The sequence below is a fragment of the Anomaloglossus baeobatrachus genome, chromosome 8, assembly GCF_048569485.1.
Source record: "Anomaloglossus baeobatrachus isolate aAnoBae1 chromosome 8, aAnoBae1.hap1, whole genome shotgun sequence".
In the NCBI taxonomy this organism is placed as follows: domain Eukaryota; kingdom Metazoa; phylum Chordata; class Amphibia; order Anura; family Aromobatidae; genus Anomaloglossus; species Anomaloglossus baeobatrachus.
The window spans coordinates 10,315,926-10,332,632 of NC_134360.1; the positions used below are offsets into that span (position 1 = coordinate 10,315,926).

At 57.5% G+C, this 16,707-nt stretch overlaps 1 protein-coding gene across 1 annotated transcript in view; it reads right to left on the reverse strand.

The window, feature by feature from the left end:
* SUSD3 (sushi domain containing 3) overlaps nt 1-16,707 on the reverse strand; it is an 83,627-nt gene that overhangs the window by 4,345 nt on the left and 62,575 nt on the right. Inside the window, exon 4 of the mRNA XM_075321299.1 lies at nt 8,407-8,568. Coding sequence (XP_075177414.1) covers nt 8,407-8,568 — 162 coding nt within the window. The remainder of the gene's footprint in view (nt 1-8,406; nt 8,569-16,707) is intronic.

The window sequence follows — 16,707 nt, forward strand, 5'->3', positions numbered from 1 at the left end:
CGGAGGGGCGATGGCGAGGAGCGGAGAGGCGATGGCGAGGAGCGGAGAGGCGATGGCGAGGAGCAGAGGGGCGATGGCGAGGAGCGGAGAGGCGATGGCGAGGAGCGGAGGGGCGATGGCGAGGAGCGGAGGGGCGATGGCGAGGAGCGGAGAGGCGATGGCGAGGAGCGGAGGGGCGATGGCGAGGAGCAGAGGGGCGATGGCGAGGAGCAGAGGGGCGATGGCGAGGAGCAGAGGGGCGATGGCGAGGAGCAGAGGGGCGATGGCGAGGAGCAGAGGGGCGATGGCGAGGAGCAGAGGGGCGATGGCGAGGAGCAGAGGGGCGATGGCGAGGAGCAGAGGGGCGATGGCGAGGAGCAGAGGGGCGATGGCGAGGAGCAGAGGGGCGATGGCGAGGAGCAGAGGGGCGATGGCGAGGAGCAGAGGGGCGATGGCGAGGAGCAGAGGGGCGATGGCGAGGAGCAGAGGGGCGAGGGGCGATGTCGAGGAGCAGAGGGGCGATGGTGAGGGGCGATGGTGAGGGGCGATGGCGAGGAGCGGAGGGGCGATGGCGAGGAGCGGAGGGGCGATGGTGAGGAGCAGAGGGGCGATGGTGAGGGGCGATGGCGAGGAGAAGAGGGGCGAGGGGCGATGGCGAGGAGCAGAGGGGCGATGGTGAGGGGCGATGGCGAGGAGCAGAGGGGCGATGGTGAGGGGCGATGGCGAGGAGCGGAGGGGCGATGGCGAGGGGCGATGGTGAGGAGCAGAGGGGCGATGGTGAGGGGCGATGGCGAGGAGCGGAGGGGCGATGGCGAGGGGCGATGGCGAGGAGCGGAGGGGCGATGGCGAGGAGCGGAGGGGCGATGGCGAGGAGCGGAGGGGCGATGGCGAGGAGCGGAGGGGGCGATGGCGAGGAGCGGAGGGGCGATGGCGAGGAGCGGAGGGGCGATGGCAAGGAGCGGAGGGGCGATGGCGAGGAGCAGAGGGGCGATGGCGAGGAGCAGAGGGGCGATGGCGAGGAGCAGAGGGGCGATGGCGAGGAGCAGAGGGGCGATGGCGAGGAGCAGAGGGGCGATGGCGAGGAGCAGAGGGGCGATGGTGAGGGGCGATGGCGAGGAGCGGAGGGGCGATGGCGAGGAGCGGAGGGGCGATGGTGAGGAGCAGAGGGGCGATGGTGAGGGGCGATGGCGAGGAGCGGAGGGGCGATGGCGAGGAGCGGAGGGGCGATGGCGAGGGGCGATGGCGAGGGGCGATGGCGAGGAGCGGAGGGGCGATGGCGAGGAGCGGAGGGGCGATGGCGAGGAGCGGAGGGGCGATGGCGAGGAGCGGAGGGGCGATGGCAAGGAGCAGAGGGGCGATGGCGAGGAGCAGAGGGGCGATGGCGAGGAGCAGAGGGGCGATGGTGAGGGGCGATGGCGAGGAGCGGAGGGGCGATGGCGAGGAGCGGAGGGGCGATGGTGAGGAGCAGAGGGGCGATGGTGAGGGGCGATGGCGAGGAGCGGAGGGGCGATGGCGAGGAGCGGAGGGGCGATGGCGAGGGGCGATGGCGAGGAGCGGAGGGGCGATGGCGAGGAGCGGAGGGGCGATGGCGAGGAGCGGAGGGGCGATGGCGAGGAGCGGAGGGGCGATGGCGAGGAGCGGAGGGGCGATGGCGAGGAGCGGAGGGGCGATGGCAAGGAGCAGAGGGGCGATGGCGAGGAGCAGAGGGGCGATGGTGAGGGGCGATGGCAAGGAGCAGAGGGGCGATGGCGAGGAGCGGAGGGGCGATGGCGAGGGGCGATGGCGAGGGGCGATGGCGAGGAGCGGAGGGGCGATGGCGAGGAACGGAGGGGCGATGGCGAGGAACGGAGGGGCGATGGCGAGGAGCGGAGGGGCGATGGCGAGGAGCGGAGGGGCGATGGCGAGGAGCGGAGGGGCGATGGCGAGGAGCGGAGGGGCGATGGCGAGGAGCGGAGGGGCGATGGCGAGGAGCGGAGGGGCGATGGCGAGGAGCAGAGGGGCGATGGTGAGGGGCGATGGCAAGGAGCAGAGGGGCGATGGCGAGGAGCAGAGGGGCGATGGTGAGGGGCGATGGCGAGGAGCAGAGGGGCGATGGCGAGGAGCGGAGGGGCGATGGCGAGGAGCGGAGGGGCGATGGCGAGGAGCGGAGGGGCGATGGTGAGGAGCAGAGGGGCGATGGTGAGGGGCGATGGCGAGGAGCGGAGGGGCGATGGCGAGGAGCAGAGGGGCGATGGCGAGGGGCGATGGCGAGGAGCGGAGGGGCGATGGCGAGGAGCGGAGGGGCGATGGCGAGGAGCGGAGGGGCGATGGCGAGGAGCGGAGGGGCGATGGCGAGGGGCGATGGCGAGGGGCGATGGCGAGGGGCGATGGCGAGGGGCGGAGGGGCGATGGCAAGGAGCAGAGGGGCGATGGCGAGGGGCGATGGCGAGGGGCGATGGCGAGGAGCGGAGGGGCGATGGCGAGGAGCGGAGGGGCGATGGCAAGGAGCAGAGGGGCGATGGCGAGGAGCGGAGGGGCGATGGCGAGGAGCAGAGGGGCGATGGTGAGGGGCGATGGCAAGGAGCAGAGGGGCGATGGCGAGGAGCGGAGGGGCGATGGCAAGGAGCAGAGGGGCGATGGTGAGGGGCGATGGCGAGGAGCAGAGGGGCGATGGCGAGGAGCAGAGGGGCGATGGCGAGGAGCAGAGGGGCGATGGCGAGGAGCAGAGGGGCGATGGCGAGGAGCAGAGGGGCGATGGCGAGGAGCAGAGGGGCGATGGCGAGGAGCAGAGGGGCGATGGCGAGGAGCAGAGGGGCGATGGCGAGGAGCAGAGGGGTGATGGTGAGGGGCGATGGCAAGGAGCAGAGGGGCGATGGCGAGGAGCAGAGGGGCGATGGCGAGGAGCAGAGGGGCGATGGTGAGGGGCGATGGCAAGGAGCAGAGGGGCGATGGCGAGGAGCGGAAGGGCGATGGCAAGGAGCAGAGGGGCGATGGCGAGGAGCAGAGGGGCGATGGTGAGGGGCGATGGCGAGGAGCAGAGGGGCGATGGCGAGGGGCGATGGCGAGGGGCGATGGCGAGGGGCGATGGCGAGGGGCGATGGCGAGGGGCGATGGCGAGGAGCGGAGGGGCGATGGCGAGGAGCGGAGGGGCGATGGCGAGGAGCGGAGGGGCGATGGCGAGGAGCGGAGGGGCGATGGTGAGGAGCGGAGGGGCGATGGTGAGGAGCAGAGGGGCGATGGTGAGGGGCGATGGCGAGGAGCGATGGTGAGGGGCGATGGCGAGGAGCGGAGGGGCGATGGCGAGGAGCGGAGGTGCGATGGCGAGGGGCGATGGTGAGGGGCGATGGCGAGGGGCGATGGTGAGGGGCGATGGCGAGGAGCGGAGGGGCGATGGCGAGGAGCGGAGGGGCGATGGCGAGGAGCGGAGGGGCGATGGTGAGGAGCAGAGGGGCGATGGTGAGGGGCGATGGCGAGGAGCGGAGGGGCGATGGCGAGGAGCGGAGGGGCGATGGCGAGGAGCGGAGGGGCGATGGCGAGGAGCGGAGGGGCGATGGCGAGGAGCGGAGGGGCGATGGCGAGGAGCGGAGGGGCGATGGCGAGGAGCGGAGGGGCGATGGCGAGGAGCAGAGGGGCGATGGTGAGGGGCGATGGCGAGGAGCAGAGGGGCGATGGCGAGGGGCGATGGCGAGGGGCGATGGCGAGGGGCGATGGTGAGGGGCAGAGGGGCGATGGCGAGGGGCGATGGTGAGGGGCGATGGTGAGGGGCAGAGGGGCGATGGTGAGGGGCGATGGCGAGGAGCAGAGGGCGATGGCGAGGGGCGATGGTGAGGGGCGATGGCGAGGGGCGATGGTGAGGGGCAGAGGGGCGATGGTGAGGGGCGATGGCGAGGAGCAGAGGGCGATGGCGAGGGGCGATGGTGAGGGGCGATGGCGAGGGGCGATGGTGAGGGGCGATGGCGAGGAGCGGAGGGGCGATGGCGAGGAGCGGAGGGGCGATGGCGAGGAGCGGAGGGGCGATGGCGAGGAGCGGAGGGGCGATGGCGAGGAGCAGAGGGGCGATGGTGAGGGGCGATGGCGAGGAGCAGAGGGGCGATGGCGAGGGGCGATGGCGAGGGGCGATGGCGAGGGGCGATGGTGAGGGGCAGAGGGGCGATGGTGAGGGGCGATGGTGAGGGGCAGAGGGGCGATGGTGAGGGGCGATGGCGAGGAGCAGAGGGCGATGGCGAGGGGCGATGGTGAGGGGCGATGGTGAGGGGCGATGGCGAGGAGCGGAGGGGCGATGGCGAGGGGCGATGGCGAGGAGCGGAGGGGCGATGGCGAGGAGCGGAGGGGCGATGGCGAGGAGCGGAGGGGCGATGGCGAGGAGCGGAGGGGCGATGGCGAGGAGCGGAGGGGCGATGGTGAGGGGCAATGGCGAGGAGCGGAGGGGCGATGGCGAGGAGCGGAGGGGCGATGGCGAGGAGCGGAGGGGCGATGGCGAGGAGCGGAGGGGCGATGGCGAGGAGCGGAGGGGCGATGGCGAGGGGCGATGGCGAGGGGCGATGGCGAGGGGCGATGGCGAGGAGCGATGGCGAGGAGCGATGGCGAGGAGCGGAGGGGCGATGGCGAGGAGCAGAGGGGCGATGGTGAGGGGCGATGGCGAGGAGTAGAGGGGCGATGGTGAGGGGCGATGGCGAGGAGTAGAGGGGCGATGGCGAGGGGCGATGGCGAGGGGCGATGGTGAGGGGCGATGGTGAGGGGCGATGGTGAGGGGCGATGGCGAGGAGCGGAGGGGCGATGGCGAGGGGCGATGGCGAGGAGCGGAGGGGCGATGGCGAGGAGCGGAGGGGCGATGGCGAGGAGCGGAGGGGCAATGGCGAGGAGCGGAGGGGCGATGGCGAGGAGCGGAGGGGCGATGGCGAGGGGCGATGGCGAGGAGCGGAGGGGCGATGGCGAGGAGCGGAGGGGCGATGGCGAGGAGCAGAGGGGCGATGGCGAGGGGCGATGGCGAGGAGCAGAGGGGCGATGGCGAGGAGCAGAGGGGCGATGGCGAGGGGCGATGGCGAGGAGCAGAGGGGCGATGGCGAGGAGCAGAGGGGCGATGGCGAGGAGCAGAGGGGCGATGGCGAGGAGCAGAGGGGCGATGGCGAGGGGCGATGGTGAGGGGCAGAGGGGCGATGGTGAGGGGCGATGGCGAGGAGCGGAGGGGCGATGGCGAGGAGCGGAGGGGCGATGGCGAGGAGCGGAGGGGCGATGGTGAGGGGCGATGGCGAGGAGCAGAGGGGCGATGGTGAGGGGCGATGGCGAGGAGCAGAGGGGCGATGGTGAGGGGCGATGGCGAGGAGCAGAGGGGCGATGGCGAGGAGCAGAGGGGCGATGGTGAGGGGCGATGGTGAGGAGCAGAGGGGCGATGGTGAGGGGCGATGGTGAGGAGCAGAGGGGCGATGGCGAGGAGCCGAGGGGCGATGGTGAGGGGCGATGGTGAGGGGCGATGGCGAGGGGCGATGGCGAGCAGCAGAGGGGCGATGGTGAGGGGCGATGGCGAGGAGCGGAGGGGCGATGGCGAGGAGCGGAGGGGCGATGGCGAGGAGCGGAGGGGCGATGGCGAGGGGCGATGGCGAGGAGCAGAGGGGCGATGGTGAGGGGCGATGGCGAGGAGCAGAGGGGCGATGGTGAGGGGCGATGGTGAGGAGCAGAGGGGCGATGGTGAGGGGAGATGGTGAGGAGCAGAGGGGTGATGGCGAGGAGCCGAGGGGCGATGGTGAGGGGCGATGGCGAGGAGCAGAGGGGCGATGGTGAGGGGCGATGGCGAGGGGCGATGGCGAGCAGCAGAGGGGCGATGGTGAGGGGCGATGGCGAGGAGCAGAGGGGCGATAGTGAGGAGCAGAGGGGCGATGGTGATGGGCGATGGCGAGGAGCGGAGGGGCGATGGCGAGGAGCCGAGGGGCGATGGTGAGGGGCGATGGCGAGGAGCAGAGGGGCGATGGTGAGGGGCGATGGCGAGGAGCAGAGGGGCGATGGTGAGGGGCGATGGCGAGGAGCAGAGGGGCGATGGTGAGGGGCGATGGCGAGGAGCAGAAGGGCGATGGTGAGGGGCGATGGCGAGGAGCAGAGGGGCGATGGTGAGGGGCGATGGTGAGGAGCAGAGGGGCGATGGTGAGGGGCGATGGTGAGGAGCAGAGGGGCGATGGCGAGGAGCCGAGGGGCGATGGTGAGGGGCGATGGTGAGGGGCGATGGTGAGGGGCGATGGCGAGGGGCGATGGCGAGGGGCGATGGCGAGCAGCAGAGGGGCGATGGTGAGGGGCGATGGCGAGGAGCGGAGGGGCGATGGCGAGGAGCGGAGGGGCGATGGCGAGGAGCGGAGGGGCGATGGCGAGGGGCGATGGCGAGGAGCAGAGGGGCGATGGTGAGGGGCGATGGCGAGGAGCAGAGGGGCGATGGTGAGGGGCGATGGCGAGGAGCAGAGGGGCGATGGTGAGGGGCGATGGTGAGGAGCAGAGGGGCGATGGTGAGGGGCGATGGCGAGGAGCAGAGGGGCGATGGTGAGGGGCGATGGTGAGGAGCAGAGGGGCGATGGTGAGGGGCGATGGTGAGGAGCAGAGGGGCGATGGCGAGGAGCCGAGGGGCGATGGTGAGGGGCGATGGCGAGGAGCAGAGGGGCGATGGTGAGGGGCGATGGCGAGGGGCGATGGCGAGCAGCAGAGGGGCGATGGTGAGGGGCGATGGCGAGGAGCAGAGGGGCGATAGTGAGGAGCAGAGGGGCGATGGTGATGGGCGATGGCGAGGGGAGAGGGGCAGAGGGGCCATGGCGAGGGGCAGAGGGGCCATGGCGAGGAGCAGAGGGGCCATGGCGAGGAGCAGAGGGGCCATGGCGAGGAGCAGAGGGGCCATGGCGAGGAGCAGAGGGGCCATGGCGAGGAGCAGAGGGGCCATGGCGAGGAGCAGAGGGGCCATGGCGAGGAGCAGAGGGGCCATGGCGAGGAGCAGAGGGGCCGGAGACGTGAGCAGCAAAGTGAGTAGAAGGATATTTTTTTATTTTTTACCAGTGGCGTACCATCCATTGTGGCAGACAACACAACTGCTATGGTGTCTGGTGGGTGTTTGGGGGTTCCAGAAGGTGGGAGGCTCCTTGTGCACATTACTCTGTAGTTGTCCCAGGCTTAGCCCTGCCCTGTGTAGCCCCGCCTCATCTCTGACTGTATTTACATAGACACGCCTCTGTCTGACATCACCCCACTTTCCAGCCAAGGAGGAGCTTTGGCACTTGTGTTAGACACTATTGGAGGCTGCTTGCTGGGGGGGGAGGGGGGCAGCTGTGATGGGCAAATCAGGTCGCTATTTACAGGAGCGGATGAAGGGGGGGGGCCTGGGGAATCCCCCTTCTGGCCCAAAAGCTATGAGTGTGGCCTTGCCGCCAATCATATATGGACTTCAGTCTGTAGGAGGCAGAGATCACCCTTGTCTACAGAGCGCAACTGTTTACAATGCCAAGAACTGAGAAACCTGGAAATTGCCAATCAGCACCTTCCTTTCTCCTGATTGACAGGTTAGGGGAGCAAGGGAGTGCACTGATAGCCGTATTAGAGACTGACCAATCAGAAGAGAGAGGGGCGGAGTCTGTTCAGTGTGGCAGCGGGAGAAAAGAAAGAAAAGAGGAAGCAACAAAGTGAGAACACTGCCAGGAGGCGCTACAGAGGGAACAACAGGGAGGGAGAATCCAGCAGCGGTAGCAGGTGAGCACTATACTGTACTGATCTGCAGGAAGCGCTTCCTGCCACATGATGTAACAACCCTGGAAGTGCTTCCTGCGCCACGATGTAACAACCCTAAAAGCACTTCCTGCGCCACGATGTAATAAACCTGGAAGCGCTTCCTGCCTTATGATGTAACAACCCTGGCCCCAGTGAGGTGTCCTTTACCATATGCTAGAGCAGAAAACTTTTCTCTGTACCTGTATTGGCAGTTGAGGCTGTTGATGAACTCTCCTGCCTCCTTGCATCTATTACCCCCTACTGACACCACCTGGCACCTCCTGCCCACTGACTTCTCCTGCCCTCTCCTGGCACCTCCTGCCCCCTCCTGACGTCTCCTGCCCCCTCCTGGTACATCCTTGCCCCTCCTGACACCTGCTGCCATCTCCTGGCACTTCTTGCCCCCTCTTGATATCTCTTGCCCCTCTTGGCATCTGCCAATTCTGCAAACCTGCTTCAGTTGACAAGACCTAACCAAATAGTAGCTGAATCTGACATTTCCAACCAACCTCTTCTATGCACCTCGACCCTTTTTCATTTTATTTTTTTGGGGGGTTGAATGTGGAAGGACCCAAATGTCACTTTTGCTATGGGGCCCCATGAAGGTTCTGTACGCCCCTGTTTGGGCACGAGGACCAGTTAATGCAGTAGCAGATCTCGTCTACGCCTTGTGTAGGTGTGTAGCATGTTATTTGATAATGGAATTATGAGCATTACCTGCAGAAGCCCTGGTTCTCATAGGCCATGTGCATCCAGTGGTCGATCCTCGGCCGCCTCCCCGGCTTGTTGTTATTGTTGTTTCTTCCTTTCATTGCAGAGTACCCCGCCTGCATGTTCTCCAGCTCCTCACACTCTAATTGATGCCACATGACCTTGTCTCTGCACAATACGAGATGACAAAAGATTAGATGAATGCGGGAGACAAATCATCAGAATATGCATATTGTGGATGCCCCGGCTCCGGAGCCGCATCTAACGGCGCAGGTTTCAGGCTCATGTCACAATTTGATACATTTTGCTGAATGTTACATTGTGTTTGTCTTCCGCTCACAGTTGAGAATATTAACATGAATCCATTTTGATCACGTACAACCTTTCTGCTTTCAGCCCCGCGCATTCATTGTTTGGAGCCGCTCTTTCCGCTATGCATTTTATGGAAAAACAGCCGAGCCGCAGATTCTGAAGCTGAAGAATAAATGAGAATATTCTGTATGTTTTGTATAAAATGAGAAAAAGACTGATGGCTCAATCACAACTCAATCTGATGGAGGAAACTTTGCATTTTTCACCTCGAGATCCCTCTATAATATTATTCTTAGGGCATTGTTCACTTTTTTTTCATAATTTTACAGTCTACATATAGAATTATTCTGCAGAAAAGAAAAAAAAAAAGAAGAGTAGAAACTACATGTGGCGATGATTCGGAGTCCCAGCTTTATTATGGGGCATTCAAACATGACCGAATGCAGCAAAAATATCCTGGTAAAATCCAATGTGGCGAAAAATGTATCAAATCCCAGATCTCAATGCAGATTTCATGTGGAAAGGAGATGAAAAAGAGAGAAAGCCATGGTGAAGATCCGACACATAAAATGTCAGGAGGCAGATTTAGGATCCACAGTTCCTGCCAATTTACGGTGCAGACGTTTTGCAGCGTCTTGATGAGATTTTTTTATACCATATTGCAGAATTCCTTTTTTTGAGGAATTGACAATTTATAAGAACCAGTGCTGTGCAAACATATTGGCCAGTCATGGAAAAAGTGCTGCAAAGAATAGAAGTGCTATTGGTCTTTTTTTTATAATCAATTATCAAAATGATAAACCAAAAATTGAAATCCGAACCAAATCAATATTTGGTGTGGTCGCTCTTTGCTTTCACAACAGAATCATTTTTTTTTGCACAGTGTTAGAAGGATCTTGGCAGGAGGTTGCTCCAAACATCTTGGAGAAGCGACCCCAGATCTGTGTATGAGGCTGTGCGGATCCTTCTGTGTATGTGAGTGTGTGGATCCTCTTGCGCGAGAAGCTGTGAGGATCCTTCTGTCTCCTGATCCCAGACAGATGGGATGATGGGAGATTAGGACTCTGCGGGAGCCGGATCATCACCTCCAGCACTCCTCATCCCAGACAGATGGGATGATGTGAGATTAGGGCTCTGCGTGGGCCGGATCCTCACCTCTAGGACTCCTGATCCCAGACAGATGGGATGATGGGAGATTAGGGCTCTGCGGGGGCCGGATCATCACCTCCAGGACTCCTGATCCCAGACAGATGGGATGATGTGAGATCAGGGCTCTGTAGGGGCCGGATCCTCACCTCCAGGACTCCTGGTCCCAGACGGGATGATGTGAGATCGGCTCTGCGGGGGCCGGATCATCACCTCCAGGAATCCTGATACCAGACAGATGGGATGATGGGAGATCGGCTCTGCGGGGGCCGGATCATCACCTCCAGGACTCCTCATCCCAGACAGATGGGAGATTAGGGCTCTGCGGTGGCCGGATAATCACCTCCAGGAATCCTGATACCAGACAGATGGGAGATTAGGGCTCTGCGGGGGCCGGATCATCACCTCCAGGACTCCTGATCCCAGACAGATGGTATGATGTATGATCAGGGCTCTGCGGGGGGCCGGACCATCACCTCCAGCACTCCTCATCCCAGACAGATGGGATTATGTGAGATCAGGGCTCTGTAGGGGCCGGATCATCACCTCCAGGACTCCTGATCCCAGACAGATGGGATGATGTGAGATCAGGGCTCTGCGGGGTCGGATCATCACCTCCAGGACTCCTGATCCCAGACAGACGGGATGATGGGAGATCAGGGCTCTGTAGGGGCCGGATCATCACCTCCAGGACTCCTCGTTGTTCTGAAGACAGATCTTAATGACATTAGGTTTATGATCTGGGCTTTGTCTTGCTGCAGATTATCTATAGTTTATATAAAGTTCAGCATTCAGATAACTGCTAGATCTGCAGCAGAGAAAACTGTGATTTGTATCAAAATGATAGCAAACAGCTGGAATCAAGGTCTCTGCCCTGACATCATGCTGCCCTCTGGGAAGCAAAATTTTGCTAAATTTACCTATACATACTGAATAGCAGTTGCCTGAACCTTCCACCAATCACTAAATATTTAACATTTTAATACCCAAAATTAGGACATTAGTTCCCAACACCAAGACCACCCATGGACAGGCTCAACCTGCCCACTTTTGGTTGGCGTTTGTCCCAAACAAAGTTTTGTGGTTCAATTTCCATAATTATCCCCCTAAAATCAGGGCTATTGGTAAGAATGATAACCTTATATCTCCTACCAACAATGTGGCCTGAACCCAGGATTTTCCCGTTTCTGTGAAATCCTCGGCGCTTCTACACAACGTTTCTTTTTCCAACATTCGGACAATTTATCTCCAATCTTTGCTTTCACACGTCTCTGGGATTTCATCAGGCATTAATTGCTCGCAGGGACGTTTTGGTGACAGAGACCTTGACTCCGGATTATTTTTACCCGGTAATTAGTTTACTCTGTGTCCTTCTGTGGGGTCCGGTTGTTATTCACACGTTCAGAGCTGATTATTCAGGGGCAATGTGCGGAAAGTGTTTTGTTTACGGACAGTGATGGAGCCAGACGCTTGCCCGGACGGCTACAGCCCGGCATAGCCCTGGTCCATTCTCCGGGGCACAGTGTATGTGCAGGATAGTACAATGTAACCAATATCCACACCTCCTGTAACAAACAACATATTTTACTCAGTTCCTCCTCTACAGGATTCTGCAGGTTGGTCAGATTACAAGTCCAATTTAAAGGGGTTGTCCACAACTTTCACGCTGACGATCTATTGTAAATATTAGTCATCAATATTTAAATGGTGGGGGTCTAACAACCAACATCTCCACTTGCAGTACCTGAGAATGGCCACTATGCGGTGTATGGAGCAGTGATGTTTACAGCTGTTTAGCAGTTGGGTACAATGTTTTTAGATCCTGCCACGGAACTGGAAACAGCTGATTGGTGGAGTGTCAGATCCCACTGATCGGATATTGATGACCGCTCTTATAAATAGGCCATCAATATCAAAATAGAGAATACTAACAACAATACTATTACTTACCCCCAAACCCGCATATATAGGACCATTAATGTGAGTACAGTACAAAATGAGGGCTCTCAATTTCACATATAAATGTAATTTCAAGCGACTTTCAGAATTAGCATATTCAGTGGGTAAAATAAGTATTGAACACGTCACCAATTCTCTAGTAAATATATTTCTAAAGCTGCTATTGACATGAATTTCTTACGAGAGGTCAGTAACAACCCATCCAATCCACACAGGCAAAGAAATCACCATAGATGACCATACGTTGTATGTAAAAATGAGAAGTGACACAGGGAATAAGTATTGAACACATGAAGAAAGACAGGTGCAAAAAGCCATGGGGGATGTCCTGACACCAGCTGAAATCTATCAGTATTTAGAAAACAATCAATAATAAAAAATAATATCAGCTGGTTCAACTGATTGCCACACAAGAAACATCTCATGACTGGTAAAACCAGAGAGTTGTTCCAAGTCTTTCACAAACTTAATGTTGCAAAACATACTAATGGCATTAGCTACAGAAGAATTTCAAAACTACTGAAGGTTCCAGTGAGCTCTGTTGAGGCCATAATCCAGAAGTAGAAACAACATAATTTCACCATAAATGGGCCACAACAAGGTGCTCACTGCAAGAGTGACAGAACAGACAGACAGAAGAGTGAAAAGAATTGTCAGAAGAGTTGCCCCAGAGGAAACCGCCTGTGCAAAGCTACAGAAAGACCTGGAATCAGCAGATGCAATTGTTTCACAGACAATAATAAGTAATGCACTCTCCCATACATAGCCTTTATGCATGCTCCTGTATGCATGCTCACGATGCAAGAGTCCATTGCTGAATAAAAAGCAGGTTCATGAGTGTTTACTCAACAACATTTAGACAAGTCTGTGAAATACTCGGAGAATATAGTTTGGTCAGATGAGACCAACACTGAATACACACTATGTTTGGAGATCAAAAAGCAAATCATACCCAAAACGCCATCAACAGTACACTGTGGAGGTGGGAACATCATGGTGTGGGACTGGTTTTCAGCAGACAGCTCTGGGAAACTTTCATATCATTGAAGGAAGGATGAATGGACAAATGTACCGAGACATTCCTGATAAGAAATCTTCTGCCATCTACCCGGATGATGAAGATGAGACGAGGGCGGACATTTCAGCAGACAATGATCCCAAACACATGGCCAAAGAGAGAGAAAATAAATCTGCTAGAATGGCCGAGCCGATCACCGGAGCTGAATCCAATGGAAAATGTCTGGAAGGAAGTAAAGCTCAGAGATCATAGAAGGAGCCGGAACCTGCAGGATGTGAGGAGTGTGTGCGGAAGAATGGGCCAAAATCCACCTGAGCAATGCAGGCGACTAGTGTCTCCATACAGGATGTGAGGAGTGTGTGCGGAAGAATGGGCCAAAATCCACCTGAGCAATGGAGGCAACTAGTGTCTCCATACAGGATGTGCGGAAGAATGGGCCAAAATCCACCTGAGCAATGCAGGCGACTAGTGTCTCCATACAGGATGTGAGGCGTGTGTGCGGAAGAATGGACCAAAATCCACCTGAGCAATGCAGGTGACTAGTGTCTCCATACAGGATGTGAGGAAGAATGGGCCAAAATCCACCTGAGCAATGCAGGTGACCAGTGTCTCCATACAGGATGTGAGGAGTGTGTGCGGAAGAATGGACCAAAATCCACCTGAGCAATGCAGGTGACTAGTGTCTCCATACAGGATGTGAGGAAGAATGGGCCAAAATCCACCTGAGCAATGCAGGTGACCAGTGTCTCCATACAGGATGTGAGGAGTGTGTGTGGAAGAATGGGCCAAAATCCACCTGAGCAATGCAGGTGACTAGTGTCTCCATACAGGATGTGAGGAGTGTGTGTGGAAGAATGGGCCAAAATCCACCTGAGCAATGCAGGTGACTAGTGTCTCCATACAGGATGTGAGGAGTGTGTGTGGAAGAATGGGCCAAAATCCACCTGAGCAATGCAGGCGACTAGTGTCTCCATACAGGATGTGAGGAGTGTGTGCGGAAGAATGGACCAAAATCCACCTGAGCAATGCAGGTGACTAGTGTCTCCATACAGGATGTGAGGAAGAATGGGCCAAAATCCACCTGAGCAATGCAGGCGACTAGTGTCTCCATACAGGATGTGAGGAGTGTGTGTGGAAGAATGGGCCAAAATCCACCTGAGCAATGCAGGTGACTAGTGTCTCCATACAGGATGTGAGGAGTGTGTGCGGAAGAATGGGCCAAAATCCACCTGAGCAATGCAGGCGACTAGTGTCTCCATACAGGATGTGAGGAGTGTGTGCGGAAGAATGGACCAAAATCCACCTGAGCAATGCAGGTGACTAGTGTCTCCATACAGGATGTGAGGAAGAATGGGCCAAAATCCACCTGAGCAATGCAGGCGACTAGTGTCTCCATACAGGATGTGAGGAGTGTGTGCGGAAGAATGGGCCAAAATCCACCTGAGCAATGCAGGCGACTAGTGTCTCCATACAGGATGTGAGGAGTGTGTGCGGAAGAATGGGCCAAAATCCACCTGAGCAATGCAGGTGACTAGTGTCTCCATACAGGATGTGAGGAGTGTGTGCGGAAGAATGGGCCAAAATCCACCTGAGCAATGCAGGTGACTATTGTCTCCATACAGGATGTGAGGAGTGTGTGCGGAAGAATGGCCAAAATCCACCTGAGCAATGCAGGAGACTAGTGTCTCCATACAGGATGTGAGGAAGAATGGGCCAAAATCCACCTGAGCAATGCAGGTGACCAGTGTCTCCATACAGGATGTGAGGAGTGTGTGCGGAAGAATGGGCCAAAATCCACCTGAGCAATGCAGGTGACTAGTGTCTCCATACAGGATGTGAGGAGTGTGTGCGGAAGAATGGACCAAAATCCACCTGAGCAATGCAGGTGACTAGTGTCTCCATACAGGAGGTGAGGAAGAATGGGCCAAAATCCACCTGAGCAATGCAGGCGACTAGTGTCTCCATACAGGATGTGAGGAGTGTGTGCGGAAGAATGGGCCAAAATCCACCTGAGCATTGCAGGTGACTAGTGTCTCCATACAGGATGTGAGGAGTGTGTGCGGAAGAATGGGCCAAAATCCACCTGAGCATTGCAGGTGACTAGTGTCTCCATACAGGATGTGAGGAGTGTGTGCGGAAGAATGGGCCAAAATCCACCTGAGCAATGCAGGTGACTAGTGTCTCCATACAGGATGTGAGGAGTGTGTGCGGAAGAATGGGTCAAAATCCACCTGAGCAATGCAGGTGACTATTGTCTCCATACAGCATGTGAGGAGTGTGTGCGGAAGAATGGACCAAAATCCATCTGAGCAATGCAGGAGACTAGTGTCTCCATACAGGATGTGAGGAGTGTGTGCGGAAGAATGGGCCAAAATCCACCTGAGCAATGCAGGGGCCAGTGTCTCCATACAGGATGTGAGGAGTGTGTACGGAAGAATGGGCCAAAATCCACCTGAGCAATGCAGGCGACCAGTGTCTCCATACAGGATGTGAGGAGTGTGTGCGGAAGAATGGCCAAAATCCACCTGAGCAATGCAGGCGACTAGTGTCTCCATACAGGATGTGAGGAGTGTGTGCGGAAGAATGGCCAAAATCCACCTGAGCAATGCAGGTGACTAGTGTCTCCATACAGGATGTGAGGAGTGTGTACAGAAGAATGGGCCAAAATCCACCTGAGCAATGCAGGCGACTAGTGTCTCCATACAGGAGGTGTCTGGACGCTTCATCACCAACAAAGGAGAATGTACCAAGTATTAAATATATTTAAATAATGTGTTCAATACATTTTTTCCCTGCGTCATTTCTCATTCTTACACAGAACTTACATTTATGGACATCTCTGGTTTAATTACTTTGCCTGTGTGGATTGAATGGGTTGTTACCGACATTTGGTGACATTTTCATGTCAATAGTAGCTTTAGAAATATATTTCATTTGAAAATTGTTGATGTGTTTAATACTTATTTCACTCACTGTGTAATTTATACAATACTTCTCACAGTTAAACATGATTTGTATCCTGCATTGTCACCAGTTTTCCCCTCTTCAGATGCCATCTCTCATTATCAGTTGTCTCTGAGCTGCTGGGTGGATACTAGCTGCTATAAAGTCTTGTCCAGAATAGTCCAGAAGCAGCAGCGCATTCAGGATATTATACGGCGGCACCGAGCACATTATACAGCGGCACCTAGCACATTATACAGCGGCACCGAGCACATTATACAGCGGCACTGAGCATATTATACAGCGGCACTGAGCAGTGTAGCTGTGACTCCAGCCCTGGGGTGACACTAGAAAGCTGCATCCCTGTCTCTCGCCCTCGGCTTCTCCTTCCCTCTTCCCTTTTTATATGAGCAGGGGGAAAGGGAAGAGGCTCATTAGTGGACTCACCAGTGTGATTTTCGGAGCCTCGTGGACTCGCGGTCACTGATTAGCAGGACGCCTTTGTCTCCCTTCCATGTACACCCTGATTTGTCTCATGAAGCCGGGGACTATGTGAGCGGCAATTATAGGCTATATCTTCTGAACACAATGTCCATTAAACACTTAAAAGGTCTTTTAATAACACAAATGAGAAGTTAAAATTAATTTAACCCGCACATGAGGCCGGTATATTTGATGATAATTCCATGTGTCGTTTTGCTCCTCGTCTCCATTCATTTTTAGTTTTTACTTTCCACTTAATTAACTTTAACACAATTTCAATTTCAGCTTAGCAAAAACATAATGTTCCCCGGCCGATTAGAGCGGAGTCTGAACGACGTCTTTCTTCAGGTGTCAGAAGGAAATTAATTGGGAAGATACTCGAAATCCGTGATGAACCCGACCTGGGAATGAGGAGAAAGTCTCCGATCCACGTCACATTCCAGGAA